The 24,940-nt window shown below is 48.5% G+C and overlaps 1 protein-coding gene across 2 annotated transcripts in view; it reads left to right on the top strand.

Moving 5' to 3' along the window:
* LOC139546213 (neuropilin-2-like) overlaps nucleotides 1–24,940 on the top strand; it is a 314,353-nt gene that overhangs the window by 82,598 nt on the left and 206,815 nt on the right. For both annotated transcript variants that reach the window (XM_071354338.1, XM_071354337.1), the window contains exon 4: nucleotides 21,892–22,119. In XM_071354338.1, the coding sequence (XP_071210439.1) occupies nucleotides 21,892–22,119 (228 nt within the window). The remainder of the gene's footprint in view (nucleotides 1–21,891; nucleotides 22,120–24,940) is intronic.

The raw sequence follows: 24,940 nt of genomic DNA, 5'->3' as shown, positions 1-24,940 counted from the left end.
GACTGAGTGTGAGGAGAGAGAGACAGAGAGAGGAGACTGAGTGAGGAGAGAGAGACAGAGAGAGGAGACTGAGTGTGAGGAGAGAGAGACAGAGAGAGGAGACTGAGTGTGAGGAGAGAGAGACAGAGAGAGGAGACTGAGTGTGAGGAGAGAGAGACAGAGAGAGGAGACTGAGTGTGAGGAGAGAGAGACAGAGAGAGGAGACTGAGTGTGAGGAGAGAGAGACAGAGAGAGGAGACTGAGTGTGAGGAGAGAGAGACAGAGAGAGGAGACTGAGTGAGGAGAGAGAGACAGAGAGAGGAGACTGAGTGTGAGGAGAGAGAGACAGAGAGAGGAGACTGAGTGTGAGGAGAGAGAGACAGAGAGAGGAGACTGAGTGAGGAGAGAGAGACAGAGAGAGGAGACTGAGTGAGGAGAGAGAGACAGAGAGAGGAGACTGAGTGTGAGGAGAGAGAGACAGAGAGAGGAGACTGAGTGTGAGGAGAGAGAGACAGAGACCTGGGGGGTGTCCATCCAGAACAGATAGGATGTAGGGTAACTACACAGCCCTGGGGGGTGACCATCCAGAACAGATAGGATGTAGGGTAACTACACTGCTCTGGGGGGTGTCCATCCAGAACAGATAGGATGTAGGGTAACTACACAGCCCTGGGGGGTGTCCATCCAGAACAGATAGGATGTAGGGTAACTACACAGCCCTGGGGGGTGTCCATCCAGAACAGATAGGATGTAGGGTAACTACACAGCTCTGGGGGGGTGTCCGTCCAGAACAGATAGGATGTAGGGTAACTACACAGCTCTGGGGGGGTGTCCGTCCAGAACAGATAGGATGTAGGGTAACTACACAGCCCTGGGGGGGTGTCCGTCCAGCACAGATAGGATGTAGGGTAACTACACAGCCCTGGGGGGTGTCCGTCCAGAACAGATAGGATGTAGGGTAACTACACAGCCCTGGGGGGTGTCCATCCAGAACAGATAGGATGTAGAGTAACTCCACAGCCCTGGGGGGCGTCCATCCAGAACAGATAGGATTTAGGGTAACTACACAGCCCTGGGGGGTGTCCGTCCAGAACAGTTAGGATGTAGGGTAACTACACAGCCCTGGGGGGTGACCATCCAGAACAGATAGGATTTAGGGTAACTACACAGCCCTGGGGGGTGACCATCCAGAACAGATAGGATTTAGGGTAACTACACAGCTCTGGGGGGGTGTCCGTCCAGAACAGATAGGATGTAGGGTAACTACACAGCCCTGGGGGGTGTCCATCCAGAACAGATAGGATTTAGGGTAACTACACAGCCCTGGGGGGTGACCATCCAGAACAGATAGGATTTAGGGTAACTACACAGCCCTGGGGGGTGACCATCCAGAACAGATAGGATTTAGGGTAACTACACAGCCCTGGGGGGTGACCATCCAGAACAGATAGGATTTAGGGTAACTACACAGCCCTTGTGGGTGACCATCCAGAACAGATAGGATTTAGGGTAACTACACAGCCCTGGGGGGTGACCATCCAGAACAGATAGGATTTAGGGTAACTACACAGCCCTGGGGGGTGACCATCCAGAACAGATAGGATTTAGGGTAACTACACAGCCCTGGGGGGTGACCATCCAGAACAGATAGGATTTAGGGTAACTACACAGCCCTGGGGGGTGACCATCCAGAACAGATAGGATTTAGGGTAACTACACAGCTCTGGGGGGGTGTCCGTCCAGAACAGATAGGATTTAGGGTAACTACACAGCCCTGGGGGGTGACCATCCAGAACAGATAGGATTTAGGGTAACTACACAGCCCTGGGGGGCACACACACACACAAAGATGTTTTGGTTCTGTTGTGCCACGAATTATCTCTCTGCATGAGTGTTGTGTTTCTGCCATTAGTTAAGCTGTCCGATGACTTTTCTCCTGACCTCTGTTCGTCTCTTCCGTCTTCTCTCCTGTCCACTTTTCTCTTAGCTGGAGAAGAATATGTGAGGAACCCATCAAATTAAAAGATAGGTAGATAGATAGACAGTATTGAACTAGGAGGGTGAACAGTATTGAACTAGGGGGGTGAACAGTTATTGAACTAGGAGGGTGAACAGTATTGAACTAGGAGGGTGAACAGTATTGAACTAGGAGGGTGAACAGTATTGAACTAGGAGGGTGAACAGTATTGAACTAGGAGGGTGAACAGTATTGAACTAGGAGGGTGAACAGTATTGAACTAGGAGGGAGAACAGTATTGAACTAGGAGGTGAACAGTATTAACATTGGCTTGGTGTTTTGAATACTTGGTGGACTTGGCTGATGGTAAAGACAAACATCTTTTGAGTTGTTGTGATGGCTTAACTGACGAGTGAGAGCAGGCCATTCTACCCCCCCTCTCTTTCCCTCTCTCCCATGTTGTTTCATTTAGAGCCTAGTCTGCCCCTGAGGAGGGGTAAATTAAGGCCCTATGCTCCCCTGCAGGGTATAGAGGAGGTATTGTCTGTACCCCCCCCCCCCCCCCCCACCCCCACCCCCTTTCCCCCCATAACCCATCCGAGCCCCACTGTTTTTAATCAGGCCAGAGATGAACCCCCAGACAGACAGACAGACAGACAGACAGACAGACAGACAGACAGAAAGACAGACAGACAGACAGACAGACAGACAGACAGACAGACAGACAGACAGACAGACAGACAGACAGACAGACAGACAGACAGACAGACAGACAGACAGACAGACAGACAGCTTCTCAACCCTCACACGCGTGGCGTACAGTAGCCTACTGTTGCTACGGTTACAATAACCCAGTGTCCTAACTGCCCCCCAGCTGTTGTTGTACCACATATAACATGCCTCTACACTGGATTATAGAGGTTCACCCTGATGACCATAACATGCCTCTACACTGGATTATAGAGGTTCACCATGGTGACCATAACATGCCTCTACACTGGATTATAGAGGTTCACCATGGTGACCATAACATGCCTCTACACTGGATTATAGAGGTTCACCATGGTGACCATAACATGCCTCTACACTGGATTATAGAGGTTCACCCTGATGACCATAACATGCCTCTACACTGGATTATAGAGGTTCACCATGATGACCATAACATGCCTCTACACTGGATTATAGAGGTTCACCCTGATGACCATAACATGCCTCTACACTGGATTATAGAGGTTCACCATGGTGACCATAACATGCCTCTACACTGGATTATAGACGTTCACCCTGATGACCATAACATGCCTCTACACTATTTATAGAGGTTCACCATGGTGACCATAACATGCCTCTACACTGGATTATAGAGGTTCACCCTGATGACCATAACATGCCTCTACACTGGATTATAGAGGTTCACCATGGTGACCATAACATGCCTCTACACTGGATTATAGAGGTTCACCATGATGACCATAACATGCCTCTACACTGGATTATAGAGGTTCACCATGGTGACCATAACATGCCTCTACACTGGATTATAGAGGTTCACCCTGATGACCATAACATGCCTCTACACTGGATTATAGAGGTTCACCATGGTGACCATAACATGCCTCTACACTGGATTATAGAGGTTCACCCTGATGACCATAACATGCCTCTACACTGGATTATAGAGGTTCACCATGGTGACCATAACATGCCTCTACACTGGATTATAGAGGTTCACCATGGTGACCATAACATGCCTCTACACTGGATTATAGAGGTTCACCATGGTGACCATAACATGCCTCTACACTGGATTATAGAGGTTCACCATGATGACCATAACATGCCTCTACACTGGATTATAGAGGTTCACCCTGATGACCATAACATGCCTCTACACTGGATTATAGGGGTTCACCATGATGACCATAACATGCCTCTACACTGGATTATAGAGGTTCACCATGATGACCATGCCTCTACACTGGATTATAGAGGTTCACCATGATGACCATAACATGCCTCTACACTGGATTATAGAGGTTCACCATGGTGACCATAACATGCCTCTACACTGGATTATAGAGGTTCACCCTGATGACCATAACATGCCTCTACACTGGATTATAGAGGTTCACCATGGTGACCATAACATGCCTCTACACTGGATTATAGAGGTTCACCCTGATGACCATAACATGCTTCTACACTGGATTATAGAGGTTCACCATGGTGACCATAACATGCCTCTACACTGGATTATAGAGGTTCACCATGGTGACCATAACATGCCTCTACACTGGATTATAGAGGTTCGCCATGGTGACCATAACATGCCTCTACACTGGATTATAGAGGTTCACCATGATGACCATAACATGCCTCTACACTGGATTATAGAGGTTCACCCTGATGACCATAACATGCCTCTACACTGGATTATAGAGGTTCACCCTGATGACCATAACATGCCTCTACACTGGATTATAGAGGTTCACCATGAGGACCATAACATGCCTCTACACTGGATTATAGAGGTTCACCCTGATGACCATAACATGCCTCTACACTGGATTATAGAGGTTCACCATGGTGACCATAACATGCCTCTACACTGGATTATAGAGGTTCACCATGATGACCATAACATGCCTCTACACTGGATTATAGAGGTTCACCATGGTGACCATAACATGCCTCTACACTGGATTATAGAGGTTCACCCTGATGACCATAACATGCCTCTACACTGGATTATAGAGGTTCACCATGGTGACCATAACATGCCTCTACACTGGATTATAGAGGTTCACCCTGATGACCATAACATGCCTCTACACTGGATTATAGAGGTTCACCATGGTGACCATAACATGCCTCTACACTGGATTATAGAGGTTCACCATGGTGACCATAACATGCCTCTACACTGGATTATAGAGGTTCACCATGGTGACCATAACATGCCTCTACACTGGATTATAGAGGTTCACCATGGTGACCATAACATGCCTCTACACTGGATTATAGAGGTTCACCATGGTGACCATAACATGCCTCTACACTGGATTATAGAGGTTCACCATGGTGACCATAACATGCCTCTACACTGGATTATAGAGGTTCACCATGGTGACCATAACATGCCTCTACACTGGATTATAGAGGTTCACCATGGTGACCATAACATGCCTCTACACTGGATTATAGAGGTTCACCATGGTGACCATAACATGCCTCTACACTGGATTATAGAGGTTCACCCTGATGACCATAACATGCCTCTACACTGGATTATAGAGGTTCACCCTGATGACCATAACATGCCTCTACACTGGATTATAGAGGTTCACCCTGATGACCATAACATGCCTCTACACTGGATTATAGAGGTTCACCATGATGACCATAACATGCCTCTACACTGGATTATAGAGGTTCACCATGGTGACCATAACATGCCTCTACACTGGATTATAGAGGTTCACCATGGTGACCATAACATGCCTCTACACTGGATTATAGAGGTTCACCCTGATGACCATAACATGCCTCTACACTGGATTATAGAGGTTCACCATGATGACCATAACATGCCTCTACACTGGATTATAGAGGTTCACCCTGATGACCATAACATGCCTCTACACTGGATTATAGAGGTTCACCCTGATGACCATAACATGCCTCTACACTGGATTATAGAGGTTCACCATGTTCACTGCGGTAGGACTAGACTACTGGTTACTCAGCCCCTCTCTCCTGGTCCCACTGCAGTAGGACTAGACTACTGGTTACTCAGCCACCTCTCTCCTGGTCCCACTGCAGTAGGACTAGACTACTGGTTACTCAGCCACCTCTCCCCTGGTCCCACTGCAGTAGGACTAGACTACTGGTTACTCAGCCACCTCTCCCCTGGTCCCACTGCAGTAGGACTAGACTACTGGTTACTCAGCCCCTCTCCCCTGGTCCTACTGCAGTAGGACTAGACTACTGGTTACTCAGCCACCTCTCCCCTGGTCCCACTGCAGTAGGACTAGACTACTGGTTACTCAGCCCCTCTCTCCTGGTCCCACTGCAGTAGGACTAGACTACTGGTTACTCAGCCCCTCTCTCCTGGTCCCACTGCAGTAGGACTAGACTACTGGTTACTCAGCCCCTCTCTCCTGGTCCCACTGCAGTAGGACTAGACTACTGGTTACTCAGCCAACTCTCCCCTGGTCCCACTGCAGTAGGACTAGACTACTGGTTACTCAGCCCCTCTCCCCTGGTCCCACTGCAGTAGGACTAGACTACTGGTTACTCAGCCCCTCTCTCCTGGTCCCACTGCAGTAGGACTAGACTACTGGTTACTCAGCCACCTCTCCCCTGGTCCCACTGCAGTAGGACTAGACTACTGGTTACTCAGCCCCTCTCTCCTGGTCCCACTGCAGTAGGACTAGACTACTGGTTACTCAGCCACCTCTCCCCTGGTCCCACTGCAGTAGGACTAGACTACTGGTTACTCAGCCCCTCTCCCCTGGTCCCACTGCAGTAGGACTAGACTACTGGTTACTCAGCCCCTCTCTCCTGGTCCCACTGCAGTAGGACTAGACTACTGGTTACTCAGCCCCTCTCCCCTGGTCCCACTGCAGTAGGACTAGACTACTGGTTACTCAGCCACCTCTCTCCTGGTCCCACTGCAGTAGGACTAGACTACTGGTTACTCAGCCACCTCTCCCCTGGTCCCACTGCAGTAGGACTAGACTACTGGTTACTCAGCCCCTCTCCCCTGGTCCCACTGCAGTAGGACTAGACTACTGGTTACTCAGCCCCTCTCCCCTGGTCCCACTGCAGTAGGACTAGACTACTGGTTACTCAGCCACCTCTCCCCTGGTCCCACTGCAGTAGGACTAGACTACTGGTTACTCAGCCCCTCTCCCCTGGTCCCACTGCAGTAGGACTAGACTACTGGTTACTCAGCCACCTCTCTCCTGGTCCCACTGCAGTAGGACTAGACTACTGGTTACTCAGCCCCTCTCTCCTGGTCCCACTGCAGTAGGACTAGACTACTGGTTACTCAGCCCCTCTCCCCTGGTCCCACTGCAGTAGGACTAGACTACTGGTTACTCAGCCCCTCTCCCCTGGTCCCACTGCAGTAGGACTAGACTACTGGTTACTCAGCCCCTCTCCCCTGGTCCCACTGCAGTAGGACTAGACTACTGGTTACTCAGCCCGTCTCCCCTGGTCCCACTGCAGTAGGACTAGACTACTGGTTACTCTCTGTTATAATCAGACTGCGGTAGGAAATGCCAGACTGTTGTGTGTGATATGACTGAGTTCCTCCAATGAGCAGCTTATCTCCTCTCTGAGACAGACAGAAAGGCAGACCGGCAGACAGAGAGAGAGAGACAGGCAGGCAGAGAGAGAGAGAGAGACAGGCATAGAGAGAGAGAGAGAGACAGGCAGGCAGGCAGAGAGAGAGAGAGAGACAGGCAGGCAGAGAGAGAGAGACAGGCAGAGAGAGAGAGACAGAGACAGAGAGAGAGACAGAGACAGAGACAGAGACAGAGACAGAGAGAGAGAGACAGAGAGAGAGAGAGAGAGAGAGAGAGAGAGAGAGAGAGAGAGAGAGAGAGACAGGCAGGCACTGCCTCATCACTTTGATTATAACCTGGTTGTTGTCCGAGAGCAGCTCTCCCACTATCATAACCTGGTTGTTGTCTAGGAGCAGCTCTCCCACTATCATAACCTGGTTGTTGTCCAGGATCAGCTCTCCCACTATCATAACCTGGTTGTTGTCCAGGAGCAGCTCCCCCACTATCATAACCTGGTTGTTGTCTAGGATCAGCTCTCCCACTATCATAACCTGGTTGTTGTCCAGGATCAGCTCTCCCACTATCATAACCTGGTTGTTGTCCAGGAGCAGCTCTCCCACTATCATAACCTGGTTGTTGTCCAGGATCAGCTCTCCCACTATCATAACCTGGTTGTTGTCCAGGAGCAGCTCTCCCACTATCATAACCTGGTTGTTGTCCAGGAGCAGCTCCCCCACTATCATAACCTGGTTGTTGTCCAGGATCAGCTCTCCCACTATCATAACCTGGTTGTTGTCCAGCAGCAGCTCTCCCACTATCATAACCTGGTTGTTGTCCAGGAGCAGCTCTCCCACTATCATAACCTGGTTGTTGTCCAGGAGCAGCTCTCCCACTATCATAACCTGGTTGTTGTCCAGGAGCAGCTCCCCCACTATCATAACCTGGTTGTTGTCCAGGAGCAGCTCCCCCACTATCATAACCTGGTTGTTGTCCAGGAGCAGCTCTCCCACTATCATAACCTGGTTGTTGTCTAGGAGCAGCTCTCCCACTATCATAACCTGGTTGTTGTCCAGCAGCAGCTCTCCCACTATCATAACCTGGTTGTTGTCCAGGAGCAGCTCTCCCACTACCATAACCTGGTTGTTGTCTAGGATCAGCTCTCCCACTATCATAACCTGGTTGTTGTCCAGCAGCAGCTCTCCCACTATCATAACCTGGTTGTTGTCCAGGAGCAGCTCCCCCACTATCATAACCTGGTTGTTGTCCAGGATCAGCTCTCCCACTATCATAACCTGGTTGTTGTCCAGGAGCAGCTCTCCCACTATCATAACCTGGTTGTTGTCCAGGATCAGCTCTCCCACTACCATAACCTGGTTGTTGTCCAGGATCAGCTCTCCCACTATCATAACCTGGTTGTTGTCCAGGAGCAGCTCTCCCACTATCATAACCTGGTTGTTGTCTAGGAGCAGCTCTCCCACTATCATAACCTGGTTGTTGTCCAGGATCAGCTCTCCCACTATCATAACCTGGTTGTTGTCCGAGAGCAGCTCTCCCACTATCATAACCTGGTTGCTGTCCAGGATCAGCTCTCCCACTCTCATAACCTGGTTGTTGTCTAGGAGCAGCTCTCCCACTATCATAACCTGGTTGTTGTCCAGGATCAGCTCTCCCACTATCATAACCTGGTTGTTGTCCAGGATCAGCTCTCCCACTATCATAACCTGGTTGTTGTCCAGGATCAGCTCTCCCACTATCATAACCTGGTTGTTGTCCGAGAGCAGCTCTCCCACTATCATAACCTGGTTGTTGTCCAGGATCAGCTCTCCCACTATCATAACCTGGTTGTTGTCTAGGAGCAGCTCTCCCACTATCATAACCTGGTTGTTGTCCAGGATCAGCTCTCCCACTATCATAACCTGGTTGTTGTCCAGGAGCAGCTCTCCCACTATCATAACCTGGTTGTTGTCTAGGATCAGCTCTCCCACTATCATAACCTGGTTGTTGTCCAGGAGCAGCTCTCCCACTATCATAACCTGGTTGTTGCCTAGGATCAGCTCTCCCACTATCATAACCTGGTTGTTGTCCAGGATCAGCTCTCCCACTATCATAACCTGGTTGTTGTCCGAGAGCAGCTCTCCCACTATCATAACCTGGTTGTTGTCCAGGAGCAGCTCTCCCACTATCATAACCTGGTTGTTGTCCAGCAGCAGCTCTCCCACTATCATAACCTGGTTGTTGTCCAGGATCAGCTCTCCCACTATCATAACCTGGTTGTTGTCCAGGATCAGCTCTCCCACTATCATAACCTGGTTGTTGTCCGAGAGCAGCTCTCCCACTATCATAACCTGGTTGTTGTCCAGGAGCAGCTCTCCCACTATCATAACCTGGTTGTTGTCCAGCAGCAGCTCTCCCACTATCATAACCTGGTTGTTGTCCAGGAGCAGCTCTCCCACTATCATAACCTGGTTGTTGTCCAGGAGCAGCTCTCCCACTATCATAACCTGGTTGTTGTCCAGGAGCAGCTCCCCCACTATCATAACCTGGTTGTTGTCCAGGAGCAGCTCCCCCACTATCATAACCTGGTTGTTGTCCAGGAGCAGCTCTCCCACTATCATAACCTGGTTGTTGTCTAGGAGCAGCTCTCCCACTATCATAACCTGGTTGTTGTCCAGCAGCAGCTCTCCCACTATCATAACCTGGTTGTTGTCCAGGAGCAGCTCTCCCACTATCATAACCTGGTTGTTGTCCAGGATCAGCTCTCCCACTACCATAACCTGGTTGTTGTCTAGGATCAGCTCTCCCACTATCATAACCTGGTTGTTGTCCAGCAGCAGCTCTCCCACTATCATAACCTGGTTGTTGTCCAGGAGCAGCTCTCCCACTATCATAACCTGGTTGTTGTCCAGGAGCAGCTCTCCCACTATCATAACCTGGTTGTTGTCCAGGAGCAGCTCCCCCACTATCATAACCTGGTTGTTGTCCAGGAGCAGCTCCCCCACTATCATAACCTGGTTGTTGTCCAGGAGCAGCTCTCCCACTATCATAACCTGGTTGTTGTCTAGGAGCAGCTCTCCCACTATCATAACCTGGTTGTTGTCCAGGAGCAGCTCTCCCACTATCATAACCTGGTTGTTGTCCAGCAGCAGCTCTCCCACTATCATAACAAATATGAACACGTGAAAAGGGATTTGTGTTCTGCGTAATGAGTAACAAACCAAAACAAGCAGATGAAGCCAGTGGGCTGCTTTGGGTTGTTTTCCTTTTCCTTGACGTCTCTCAGAAATGAAGCTTGTTCAGGTGTTTTGCTGGTTTACCAAGACACACCAATCAGCAACCATAGTCACCATATGGAACAGGGAGTGCCAGAGAGAGAGACACTAAGAAGAGTAAGGATACAAGGGCACATATGCTCACAGACACACACCTTTACCCACCTGGACAAAAGGAACACCTACGTGAGAATGCTATTCATTGACTACAGCTCAGCGTTCAACATCATAGTACCATCAAGGCTTATCAATAAGCTGAGGAACCTGGGACTAAACACCTCCCTCTGCAACTGGATCCTGGACTTCCTGACGGGCCGCACCCAGGTGGTGAGGGTAGGTAACAACACATCCGCCACGCTGATCCTCAACACAGGGGCCCCTCAGGGGTGCGTGCTCAGTCCCCTCCTGTACTCCCTGTTCACTCATGACTGCACGGCCAGGCACGACTCCAACACCATCATTATGTTTGCTGATGACACAACAGTGGTCGGCCTGATCACCAACAAGGTCAGAAACCTGGCCGTGTGGTGCCAGGACAACAATCTCTCCCGCAACATGATCAAGACAAAGGAGATGTTTGTGGACTACAGGAAAAGGAGGACCGACCACGCCCCCATTCTCATCGACGGGGTTGCAATGGAGCAGTTTGGGAGCTTCAAATTCCTTGGTGTCCACATCAACAACAAACTAACATGGTCCAAACACACCAAGACAGTCGTGAAGAGAGCACGACAAAACCTATTCCCCCTCAGGAGACTGAAAAGATTTGGCATGGGTCCTAAGATCCTCAAAGGTTTCTACAGCTGCACCATCGAGAGCATCCTGACCGGTTGCATCACTGCCTGGTATGGCAATTGCTCGGCCTCTAACCGCAAGGCACTACAGAGGGTAGGGCGTACAGCCCAGTACATCACAGGGGCCAAGCTACCTGCCATCCAGGACCTCTATACCAAGCGGTGTCAGAGGAAGGCCCTAAACATTGTCAAAGACTCCAGCCACCCTAGTCATAGACTGTTCTCTCTGCTACCGCACGGCAAGCTACACCAAGTCTAGGTCATAGAGGCTTCTAAACAGCTTCTACCCCCCCAAGCCATAAGACTCCTGAACATCTAGTCAAATGGCTACCCGGACTATTTGCAGTGCCCCCCAGTTCTCCCCCCCCCACCCTCTCTTTACACCACTGCTACTCTCTGTTGTCATCACTGCATTGTCACTTTAATAACTCTACCTACATGTACATATTACCTCAACTAACCGGTGCCCCCTCCACATTGACTCTGTACCGGTACCCCCTGTATATAGCCTCCACATTGACTCTGTACCGGTACCCCCTGTATATAGCCTCCACATTGACTCTGTACCGGTACCCCCTGTATATAGCCTCCACATTGACTCTGTACTGTAACACCCTGTATATAGCCTCCACATTGACTCTGTACCGGTACCCCCTGTATATAGCCTCCACATTGACTCTGTACTGTAACACCCTGTATATAGCCTCCACATTGACTCTGTACCGGTACCCCCTGTATATAGCCTCCACATTGACTCTGTACCGGTACCCCCTGTATATAGCCTCCACATTGACTCTGTACCGGTACCCCCTGTATATAGCCTCCACATTGACTCTGTACTGTAACACCCTGTATATAGCCTCCACATTGACTCTGTACCGGTACCCCCTGTATATAGCCTCCACATTGACTCTGTACTGTAACACCCTGTATATAGCCTCCACATTGACTCTGTACTGTAACACCCTGTATATAGCCTCCACATTGACTCTGTACCGTAACACCCTGTATATAGCCTCCACATTGACTCTGTACCGGTACCCCCTGTATATAGCGTCCACATTGACTCTGTACCGGTACCTCACTGTATATAGCCTCCACATTGACTCTGTACTGTAACACCCTGTATATAGCCTCCACATTGACTCTGTACCGTAACACCCTGTATATAGCCTCCACATTGACTCTGTACCGGTACCCCCTGTATATAGCCTCCACATTGACTCTGTACCGGTACCCCCTGTATATAGCCTCCACATTGACTCTGTACCGGTACCCCCTGTATATAGCCTCCACATTGACTCTGTACTGTAACACCCTGTATATAGCCTCCACATTGACTCTGTACCGGTACCCCCTGTATATAGCCTCCACATTGACTCTGTACTGTAACACCCTGTATATAGCCTCCACATTGACTCTGTACTGTAACCCCCTGTATATAGCCTCCACATTGACTCTGTACCGTAACACCCTGTATATAGCCTCCACATTGACTCTGTACCGGTACCCCCTGTATATAGCGTCCACATTGACTCTGTACCGGTACCTCACTGTATATAGCCTCCACATTGACTCTGTACTGTAACACCCTGTATATAGCCTCCACATTGACTCTGTACCGTAACACCCTGTATATAGCCTCCACATTGACTCTGTACCGTAACACCCTGTATATAGCCTCCACATTGACTCTGTACCGGTACCCCCTGTATATAGCCTCCACATTGACTCTGTACCGGTACCCCCTGTATATAGCCTCCACATTGACTCTGTACTGTAACACCCTGTATATAGCCTCCACATTGACTCTGTACCGGTACCCCCTGTATATAGCCTCACTATTGTTATTTCACCTCTGCTCTTTAATTACTTGTTCCTTTAATTTCTTATTCTTGTCTGTATTTTTTTGTAACTGCATTGTTGGTTAAGGGGCTTGTAAGCAAGCATTTCACTGAGGTCTACTAAATCTGTTGTATTCAGCATTTCACTGTGAGGTCTACTACACCTGTTGTATTCAGCATTTCACTGTGAGGTCTACTACACCTGTTGTATTCAGCATTTCACTGTGAGGTCTACTACACCTGTTGTATTCAGCATTTCACTGTGAGGTCTACTACACCTGTTGTATTCAGCATTTCACTGTAAGGTCTACTACACCTGTTGTATTCAGCATTTCACTGTGAGGTCTACTACACCTGTTGTATTCAGCATTTCACTGTGAGGTCTACTACACCTGTTGTATTCAGCATTTCACTGTAAGGTCTACTACACCTGTTGTATTCAGCATTTCACTGTAAGGTCTACTACACCTGTTGTATTCAGCATTTCACTGTAAGGTCTACTACACCTGTTGTATTCAACATTTCACTGTAAGGTCTACTACACCTGTTGTATTCAGCATTTCACTGTGAGGTCTACTACACCTGTTGTATTCGGCGCATGTGACAAATACAATTGGATTGGATTTGGCACACGGTCACTCACAGTCACAAAGTACAAACACTTCTCCCTCTTATTAATACACAATGAAGTTCCCAAAGGTCTGCTCTATTTGGAGCGCACACACACACACACACACGGGATAGAGGGACAGAGAGAGAGAGAGAGACAGAGGGGACTGTTGTTGACAGGCTGATGGGAGGTGAGCAGGAGGGAGGAGAAGAGAGGAGAGGAGAGAAGAGAGGAGAGGAGAGAAGAGAAGAGAAGAGAAGAGAGGAGAGGAGAGGAGAGGAGAGGAGAGGAGAGGAGAGGAGAGGAGGCAGAAATATCAGTGGATCAAAGAACTAACACAGAGTAATCTGTAGCTCTTAACTCTTAAATAACTGTAATACCTTAACTATTAATAATCCATCACACCAGCTGTGACCCTGCTGTCTGAGTCCACACACACACACACACACACACACACACACACACACACACACACACACACACACACACACACACACACACACACACACACACACACACACACACACACACACACACACACACACACACACACACACCTGTCACGGACCAGACTTGTAGGATCAACTGTATCATTATATTACCGTCTCCATTGGCATTGTTCCCACCCACTCATTAGACACATATACAGACACCCATTCCAAGACACACACACACACACACGCACACGCACGCACACGCACACGTGCACGCACACGCGCACACACACACACACACACACACACACACACACACACACACACACACACACACACACACACACACACACACACACGCACGCACACGCACACGCACAAACATGGTCTGAGACAAGGTTTGTTTCTATAAGAGGCTTAGTCTGGTGGGCAGGGAACTGTCTGGTGGGTAGGGAACTGTCTGGTGTGGCAGGGAACTGTCTGGTGGGCAGGGAACTGTCTGGTGGGCAGGGAACTGTCTGGTGGTCAGGGAACTGTCTGGTGGTCAGGGAACTGTCTGGTGGTCAGGGAACTGTCTGGTGGGCAGGGAACTGTCTGGTGGTCAGGGAACTGTCTGGTGGGCAGGGAACTGTCTGGTGTGGCAGGGAACTGTCTGGTGTGGCAGGGAACTGTCTGGTGGTCAGGGAACTGTCTGGTGGTCAGGGAACTGTCTGGTGGTCAGGGAACTGTCTGGTGGGCATGGAACTGTCTGGTGGGAAGGGAACTGTCTGGTGGGCAGGGAACTGTCTGGTGGGCAGGGAACTGTCTGGTGGGCAGGGAACTGTCTGGTGGGCAGGGAACTGTCTGGTGGGAAGGGAACTGTCTGGTGGGCAGGGAACTGTCTGGTGGGCAGGGAACTGTCTGGTGGGTAGGGAACTGTCTGGTGGGCAGGGAACTGTCTGGTGGGCAGGGAACTGTCTGGTGGTCAGGGAACTGTCTGGTGGTCAGGGAACTGTCTGGTGGGCATGGAACTGTCTGGTGGGAAGGGAACTGTCTGGTGGGTAGGGAACTGTCTGGTGGGCAGGGAACTGTCTGGTGGGCAGGGAACTGTCTGGTGGGCAGGGAACTGTCTGGTGGTCAGGGAACTGTCTGGTGGGCAGGGAACTGTCTGGTGGTCAGGGAACTGTCTGGTGTGGCAGGGAACTCTCTGGTGGTCAGGGAACTGTCTGGTGTGGCAGGGACCTGTCTGGTGTGGCAGGGAACTGTCTGGTGGGCAGGGAACTGTCTGGTGGTCAGGGAACTGTCTGGTGGTCAGGGAACTGTCTGGTGTGGCAGGGAACTGTCTGGTGTGGCAGGGAACTGTCTGGTGTGGCAGGGAACTGCCTGGTGTGGCAGGGAACTGTCTGGTGGGCAGGGAACTGTCTGGTGGGCAGGGAACTGTCTGGTGGGCAGGGGACTGTCTGGTGGTCAGGGAACTGTCTGGTGGTCAGGGAACTGTCTGGTGGGCAGGGAACTGTCTGGAGGGCAGGGAACTGTCTGGAGGGCAGGGAACTGTCTGGTGGGCAGGGAACTGTCTGGTGGGCAGGGACCTGTCTGGTGGGCAGGGAACTGTCTGGTGGGCAGGGAACTGTCTGGTGGGCAGGGAACTGTCTGGTGGGTAGGGAACTGTCTGGTGGTCAGGGAACTGTCTGGTGGGCAGGGAACTGTCTGGTGGGCAGGGAACTGTCTGGTGGGCAGGGAACTGTCTGGTGGGTAGGGAACTGTCTGGTGGGCAGGGAACTGTCTGGTGGGTAGGGAACTGTCTGGTGTGGCAGGGAACTGTCTGGTGGGTAGGGAACTGTCTGGTGGTCAGGGAACTGTCTGGTGGGCAGGGAACTGTCTGGTGGGCAGGGACCTGTCTGGTCCAATCACTGTATGGTCTGGGTACAAGATGAGGCATGGGAGAATTGAACTCCAACAGGACAAGCCCAGACCTGCCTCTCACAGAGAGGTGAGAGACATGGGCCACTCCCCGGGGCTCACCATGCTGTGTGTGTCTGCTCTGCCTCTTCCAGTGACACATGGGCTGTCAGTAGGGGGCTGAACCTTCCTCTTTCATTGAATTCCTTCTCACCCACGCTATCGATCGATCCAAGGAGGGCTGGAGGGAGACAAGGGAGACGGGGGAGAGCGGGGAGACAGAGGAGACGGGAAAGGATCTTGTTGAGATGACCGAGCATAATCAACCCACCGAGAGAAGAGGCGGAGGGGAGAGTGGGAGACAGTGAAGAGAGGCGGGAGACAGTGAGGGAGAAGGGGGAGACAGTGAGGGAGAGGGGGAAGACAGTGAGGGAGGTGACAGGGGGAGAGAGGGGGAGACAGTGAGGGAGAGGGGGAGGCAGTGAGAAAGCGGGGGGAGACAGGGAGAGGGGGGGAGACAGTGAGGGAGATGACAAGGAGGGGGAGACAGCGAGGGAGATGACAAGGAGGGGGAGACAGCGAGGGAGATGACAAGGAGGGGGAGACAGCGAAGGAGATGACAAGGAGGGGGGAGACAGCGAAGGAGATGACAAGGAGGGGGGAGACAGCGAGGGAGATGACAAGGAGGGGGAGACAGCGAAGGCGGAGTGGTTCTGTTCTTGACAGAGATACATCCACAACGCTGAGCTGTCACATTTTCCAGAGAAACACACACGGCTCACACATTCTTTCACTCACAATAGGACGCTCACACAGGCCTGAAGGTCTTACTTTGAACTGTCTGTCAAGCATCTCTCTCTAACGTACTGTAGCTTACATACTGTGCTGAAGGCAATGTCTGGGGTTAGACAGCTCGATCTAGAAATGTTGTATTTTGTTTGGAAACCTTGTTCATGTTTGTTGTCAATCCGTTTAGTTTGCTCAGTGATAGTACGTGTATGTATAACAGTATGTGGACACCCCTTCAAATGAGTGGATTCGTCTATTTCAGCCTCACCCGTTGCTGACAGATGTATAAAATTGAGCACACAGCCATGCAATCTCCATAGACAAACATTGGTGGTAGAAGGGCCTTACTGAAGAGCTCAGTGATTTTCAACGTGGGGATCGTCAGAGGATGCCACCTTTCCAACCAGTCAGTTTGTCAAATTTCTGCCCTGCTAGAGATGCCCCCTGTCAACTGTAAGGGCTGTTGTTGTGAAGTAGAAACGTCTAGGAGCAACAACGGCTCAGCCGCGAAGTGGTAGGCCACACAAGCTCACAGAACGGGAACCGCTGAGTGCTGAAGCGCGTAGCGTGTAAAAATCATCTGTCCTCGGTTGCAATAGTGACTACCGCGTTCCAAACTGCCTCTGGAAGCAACGTCAGCACAAGAGCTGTTAGTCGGGAGCTTCATGAAATAGACTTCTGCAGAGCAGCTGCACACAAACCTGAGATCACCATGCGCAATGCCAAGCATCAGCTGGAGTGGTGTAAAAAGCAGTGGAAACGTGTTCTCTGGCGAATCACGCTTCACCATCTGGCAGTGCGACGGACGATGAATTGGAACGCAGACTTCGAGCCAGGCCCAATCGCCCAACATCAGTGCCCAACCTCACTAATGCTCTTGTGGTTGAATGCAAGAAAGTCCCCGCAGCAATGTTCCAACATCTAGTGGAAAGCCTTCCCAGAAGAGTGGAGGCTGTTATAGCAGCAATGTTCCAACATCTAGTGGAAAGCCTTCCCAGAAGAGCGGAGGCTGTTATAGCAGCAATGTTCCAAACATCTAGCGGAAAGCCTTCCCAGAAGAGTGGAGGCTGTTATAGCAGCAATGTTCCAACATCTAGTGGAAAGCCTTCCCAGAAGAGCGGAGGCTGTTATAGCAGCAATGTTCCAAACATCTAGTGGAAAGCCTTCCCAGAAGAGTGGAGGCTGTTATAGCAGCAAAGGGGGGGGGGAAACTCCATAATTAACGCCCATCATTTTTGGAATGAGATGTTGGATGAGCAGGTGTCCACCTACTTTTGGTCATGTGGTGCATCTCATGTAGAGCATTTTTAGATGTCAGAAAATGAGCCAGCTGATAGCTATATTCACCAGAGTGTTGCTAGTCTGTTTACCCCACTCAGTTATACCCAGTTGTACTTGGTCCTATGGGTCCATTTAACCCTGTGCTCTGGTCATTAGTAGCAACAACTAGACAAGAAGGCCTTCGGTCCTAACATCTACGTCACAGAACAAGATCAGATCAATGGATGAGCTACCAGAGAATCCCCTCAGGCCACCAGCTTGTCTCCTCACTACTAAACACAGACAGGAGAGATGCTACAGGACACAATAGAATATTCATTAGACAACAATGTAACAGACAGACTGACATCTATTGTATTTGCATCACGGAACACTTCTGTCATCACGGAACACTTCTGTCATCACGGAACACTTCTGTCATCACGGAACACCTCTGTCATCACGGAACACTTCTGTCATCACGGAACACCTCTGTCTTCACGGAACACTTCTGTCATCACGGAACACTTCTGTCTTCACGGAACACTTCTGTCATCACGGAACACTTCTGTCTTCACGGAACACTTCTGTCATCACGGAACACTTCTGTCTTCACGGAACACTTCTGTCATCACAGAACACTTCTGTCATCACGGAACACTTCTGTCTTCACGGAACACTTCTGTCATCATGGAACACTTCTGTCACCATGAAGTGTTTTGAGAGGCTAATAATTAAGGATCATATCACCTATTCCTTACCTGACACCTTAGACTCACTTCAATTTGCTTAACGCCCAAATAGATCCATAGACGATGCAATCGCCATCGCACTGCCCACTGCCCTATCCCATCTGGACAAGAGGAATACCTATGTAAGAATGCTGTTTATTGACTACAGCTCAGCATAGTACCCTCCAAGCTCATCATTACGCTCTGGGCCCTGGGTCTCAACCCCGCCGTGTGCAACAGGGTCCTGGAATTTCTGAAGGGCCGCCCCCAGGTGGTGAAGGTAGGAAACAACATCTCCACTCCGCTGATCCTCAACACTGGGGCCCCACAAGGGTGCGTTCTCAGCCCCCTCCTGTACTCCCTATTCACCCATGACTGCGTGGCCATGCACGCCTCCAACTCATTCATCAAGTTTGCAGACGACACAACAGTAGTGGGCCTGATTACCAACAATGAGGAGAGCCTACAGGGAGGAGGTGAGGGCCCTGGTGGAGTGGTGCCAGGAAAATAACTTCTCCCTCAACGTCAACAAAACAAAGAGCTGATCGTGGACTTCAGGAACCAGCAGAGGGAGCATCCCCCCTATCCACGTAGACGGGACAGCAGTGGAGAAGGTGAAAAGCTTCAAGTACCTCAGCGTACACATCACTGACAATCTGAAATGGTCCACCCACACAGACAGTGTTGTGAAGAAGGCGCAACAGAGCCTCTTCAACCTCAGGAGGCTGAAGAAATCCGGCTTGGTCCCTAAGACCCTCACAAACTTTTACAGATGCACAATTGAGAGCATCCTGTCGGGCTGTATCACCGCCTGGTACGGCAACTGCACTGCCCGCAACTGCAGGATTCTCCAGAGGGTGGTGTGGTCTGCACAACGCATCACTAGGGGGACACTATCACCATCCAGAAGGCGAGGTCAGTACAGGTGCATCAAAGCAGGGACCGAGAGACTGAAAAACAGCTTCTATCTCAAGGCCATCAGACTGTTAAACAGCCACCACTAACATTGAGTGGCTGCTGCCAACATACTGACTCAACTCCAGCTCACTTTAATAATGGAAATTGATTTCTTTCATCATATGACCCAGCGGGTCAGAAGTTTACATACACTCAATTAGTATTTGGTAGCATTGCGTTTAAATTGTTTAACTTGGGTCAAATGTTTCGGGTGGCCTTCCACGAGCTTCCCACAATAAGTTGGGTGAATTTTGGCCCATTCCTCCTGACAGAGCTGGTGTAACTGAGACAGGTTTGTAGGCCTCCTTGCTCGCACATGCTTTTTCACTTCTGCCCACAAATGTTCTATAGGATTGAAGTCAGGGCTTTGTGATGGCCACTCCAATACCTTGACTTTGTTGTCCTTAAGCCATTTTGCCACAACTTTGGAAGTATGCTTGGGGTCATTGTCCATTTGGAAGACCCATTTACGACCAAGCTTTAACTTCCTGACTGATGTCTTGAGATGTTGATTCAATATATCCACATCATTTTCCTACCTCATGATGCCATCTATTTTGTGAAGTGCACCAGTCCCTCCTGCAGCAAAGCACCCCCACAACATGATGCTGCCACCCCTGTGCTTCACGGTTGGGATGGTTTTCTTTGGCTTTCAAGCCTCCCCCTTTTTCCTCCAAACATAATGATGGTCATTATGGCCAAACAGTTCTATTTTTGTTTCATCAGACCAGAGGTCATTTCTCCAAAAAGTACCATCTTTGTCCCCATGTGCAGTTGCAAACCATAGTCTGGCTTTTTTATGGCGGTTTTGGATCAGTGGCTTTTCCTTGCTGAGCGGCCTTTCAGGTTATGTTGATATAGGACTCGTTTTACTGTGGATATAGATACTTTTGTACCGGTTTCCTCCAGCATCTTCACAAGGTCCTTTGCTGTTGTTCTGGGATTGATTCGCACTTTTCGCACCAAATTACGTTCATCTCTAGGAGACAGAATGCATCTCCTTCCTGAGCGATATGATGTCTGTGTGGTCCCATGGTGTTTATACTTGCGTACTATTGTTTGTACAGATGAACGTGGTACCTTCAGGCATTTTGAAATTGCTCCCAAGGATGAACCAGACTTGTGGAGGTCTACAATTTTTTTTCTGAGGTTTGACTGATTTCTTTTGATTTTCCCATGATGTCAAGCAAAGAGGCACTGAGTTTGAAGGTAGGCCTAGAAATACATCCACAAGTAAACCTCAAATTGACTCAAATTATGTCAATTGGCCTATCACAAGCTTCTAAAGCCATGACATCATTTTCTGTAATTTTCCAAGCTGTTTAAAGGCACAGTCAACTTAATGTATGTAAACTTCTGACCCGCTGGAATTGTGATACAGTGAATTATAGGTTAAATTATCTGTCTGTAAACAATTGTTGTAAACAAATGACTTGTGTCATGCACAAAGTAGATGTCCGACTTGTCAAAACTATAGTTTGTTAACAAGACATTTGTGGAGTGGTTGAAAGACGAGTTTTAATGACTCCAACCTAAGTGTATGTGAACTAACGACTTCAACTGTACATGACATAACATAACATGCATACAGTTGAAGTTGAAAGTTTACATACACGTAGGTTGGAGTTAACTGGTCCTTAGAGGCTGCTGCCATATATACATAGACTTGGAATTACTGGTCACTTTAATGATGTTTAATTCTTTACTCATCTCATATGTATATACTGTATTCTATTCCACTGTATTTTAGTCACATTGTCCTAATATTTATATATTTATTAACTCCATTCTTCTACTTTAGTTTTGTGTGAAAATACAATAATTTCTCTACAACCACAATAACATCAATTAAACTAAATAAATGACCAATAAAATGTGATTTGATTCGAACAGTTCCCCAGTAAATCCAGAGAAAAGCTGTGTTCCTCTCTAGGTTTCTTCCTTATAGCGAGGTTTTCCTGGCCACTGTGCTTCTGCTTCCGTGTCCAGCCTGGGATTCTGTAAAGCACTTTGTGAAAACCCTTGATGCAAATTATTTTTGCATTTGATTGATTGATTGATTGATTGATTGAAAGTCCTGTGTCCTGTGTTTCAGGTTCAGACTGCTCCCGTAACTTCACCAGTCAGAATGGGATCATTGAGTCTCCGGGGTTCCCTGATAAATACCCTCATAACCTGGAGTGTTCCTTTATTATCATCGTGCCCCCAGCCATGGACTTGACCCTCACCTTCCTGACCTTTGACTTGGAGAACGACCCCCTGCCCGGGGGAGAGGGAGACTGCAAGTACGACTGGCTGGAGGTCTGGGACGGTCTGCCACAAGGTGAGAGACAGAGACAGTGACACAGAGACACAGAGACACAGAGAGACAGAGAGAGAGACAGAGAGAGAGAGACGGACTGTTGAATACAGTGTGAGTAACAGGCTTGATAGCCCAGTTCTCCATTCTCCTGGGTTTCAGATTAAATCTCCTGTATTATTCACACCCTATTAATCCTCTAGTGATAAAGGTTAATGCGGCTGCTATTCCTCCCCTCTCTCTTCCCCCCTCTCTTCCTCCCCCTCTTCCCCCTTTTAGCCCAACTCTGTAGATAAGGGAGAGAGGAACTGAGTAACATTAAGAAATGCCAAAGGAACTGAGTAACATTAAGAAATGCTATAGATGGAAGGAATGCAGTTTGGAAACCTACCAAAAAACAATTAGGCAACAGCAAATTCAATCCCTTTTAGACAACTTCCTGGGTAAAATGTTCCACTGCAATAGTGAAGGTGTAAACTTGGCAGTAGAAAATCTTAACAGTATATTTGACCTCTCAGCTTCCCTATCAAATCTAAAAATCTCAAATAGAAAACCGAAGAAAATGAACAACAATGACAAATGGTTTGATAAAGAATGCAAAAATCTAAGAAATAAATTGAGGAACCTGTCCAACCAAAAACATAGAGACCCGGAAAACCTGAGTCTACGCCTTCACTATGGCGAATCACTAAAACAATACAGAAATACACTACGGAAAAAGAAGGAACAGCACGTCAGAAATCAGCTCAATGTAATTGAAGACTCCATAGACTCTAACCAATTCTGGGAAAATTGGAAAACACTAAACAAACAACAACACGAAGAATTATCTATCCAAAATGGAGATGTATGGGTAAACCACTTCTCCAATCTTTTTGGCTCTATAACAAAGAATAAAGAACAAAAACATATACATGATCAAATACAAATCCTAGAATCAACTATTAAAGACTACCAGAACCCATTGGATTCTCCAATTACCTTGAATGAGTTACAGGACAAAATAAAAACCCTCAAACCCAAAAAGGCCTGTGGTGTTGATGGTATCCTTAATGAAATGATCAAATATACAGACAACAAATTCCAATTGGCTATACTAAAACTCTTTAACATCGTCCTTAGCTCTGGCATCTTCCCCAATATTTGGAACCAAGGACTGATCACCCCAATCCACAAAAGTGGAGACAAATTTGACCCCAATAACTACCGTGGAATATGCGTCAACAGTAACCTTGGGAAAATACTCTGCATTATCATTAACAGCAGACTCGTACATTTCCTCAATGAAAACAATGTACTGAGCAAATGTCAAATTGGCTTTTTACCAAATTACCGTACAACAGACCATGTATTCACCCTACACACCCTAATTGACAACCAAACAAACCAAAACAAAGGCAAAGTCTTCTCATGCTTTGTTGATTTCAAAAAAGCCTTCGACTCAATTTGGCATGAGGGTCTGCTATACAAATTGATGGAAAGTGGTGTTGGGGGTAAAACATACGACATTATAAAATCCATGTACACAAACAACAAGTGTGCGGTTAAAATTGGCAAAAAACACACACATTTCTTCACACAGGGTCGTGGGGTGAGACAGGGATGCAGCTTAAGCCCCACCCTCTTCAACATATATATCAACGAATTGGCGCGGGCACTAGAACAGTCTGCAGCACCCGGTCTCACCCTACTAGAATCCGAAGTCAAATGTCTACTGTTTGCTGATGATCTGGTGCTTCTGTCACCAACCAAGGAGGGCCTACAGCAGCACCTAGATCTTCTGCACAGATTCTGTCAGACCTGGGCCCTGACAGTAAATCTCAGTAAGACCAAAATAATGGTGTTCCAAAAAAGGTCCAGTCACCAGGACCACAAATTCCATCTAGACACCGTTGCCCTAGAGCACACAAAAAACTATACATACCTCGGCCTAAACATCAGCACCACAGGTAACTTCCACAAAGCTGTGAACGATCTGAGAGACAAGGCAAGAAGGGCCTTCTATGCCATCAAAAGGAACATAAATTTCAACATACCAATTAGGATCTGGCTAAAAATACTTGAATCAGTCATAGAGCCCATTGCCCTTTATGGTTGTGAGGTCTGGGGTCCGCTCACCAACCAAGATTTCACAAAATGGGACAAACACCAAATTGAGACTCTGCATGCAGAATTCTGCAAAAATATCCTCCGTGTACAACGTAGAACACCAAATAATGCATGCAGAGCAGAATTAGGCCGATACCCACTAATTATCAAAATCCAGAAAAGAGCCGTTAAATTCTACAACCACCTAAAAGGAAGCGATTCCCAAACCTTCCATAACAAAGCCATCACCTACAGAGAGATGAACCTGGAGAAGAGTCCCCTAAGCAAGCTGGTCCTAGGGCTCTGTTCACAAACACAAACACACCCCACAGAGCCCCAGGACAACAGCACAATTAGACCCAACCAAATCATGAGAAAACAAAAAGATAATTACTTGACACATTGGAAAGAATTAACAAAAAAACAGAGCAAACTAGAATGCTATTTGGCCCTAAACAGAGAGTACACAGTGGCAGAATACCTGACCACTGTGACTGACCCAAACTTAAGGAAAGCTTTGACTATGTACAGACTCAGTGAGCATAGCCTTGCTATTGAGAAAGGCCGCCGTAGGCAGACATGGCTCTCAAGAGAAGACAGGCTATGTGCACACTGCCCACAAAATGAGGTGGAAACTGAGCTGCACTTCCTAACCTCCTGCCCAATGTATGACCATATTAGAGAGACATATTTCCCTCAGATTACACAGATCCACAAAGAATTCGAAAACAAATCCAATTTTGATAAACTCCCATAT

The sequence above is a fragment of the Salvelinus alpinus genome, chromosome 20 (assembly GCF_045679555.1).
Source record: "Salvelinus alpinus chromosome 20, SLU_Salpinus.1, whole genome shotgun sequence".
In the NCBI taxonomy this organism is placed as follows: Eukaryota; Metazoa; Chordata; class Actinopteri; order Salmoniformes; family Salmonidae; genus Salvelinus; species Salvelinus alpinus.
Note: the sequence above shows the minus strand (reverse complement) of the source record. Positions and strands in the feature narration are given on the sequence as shown.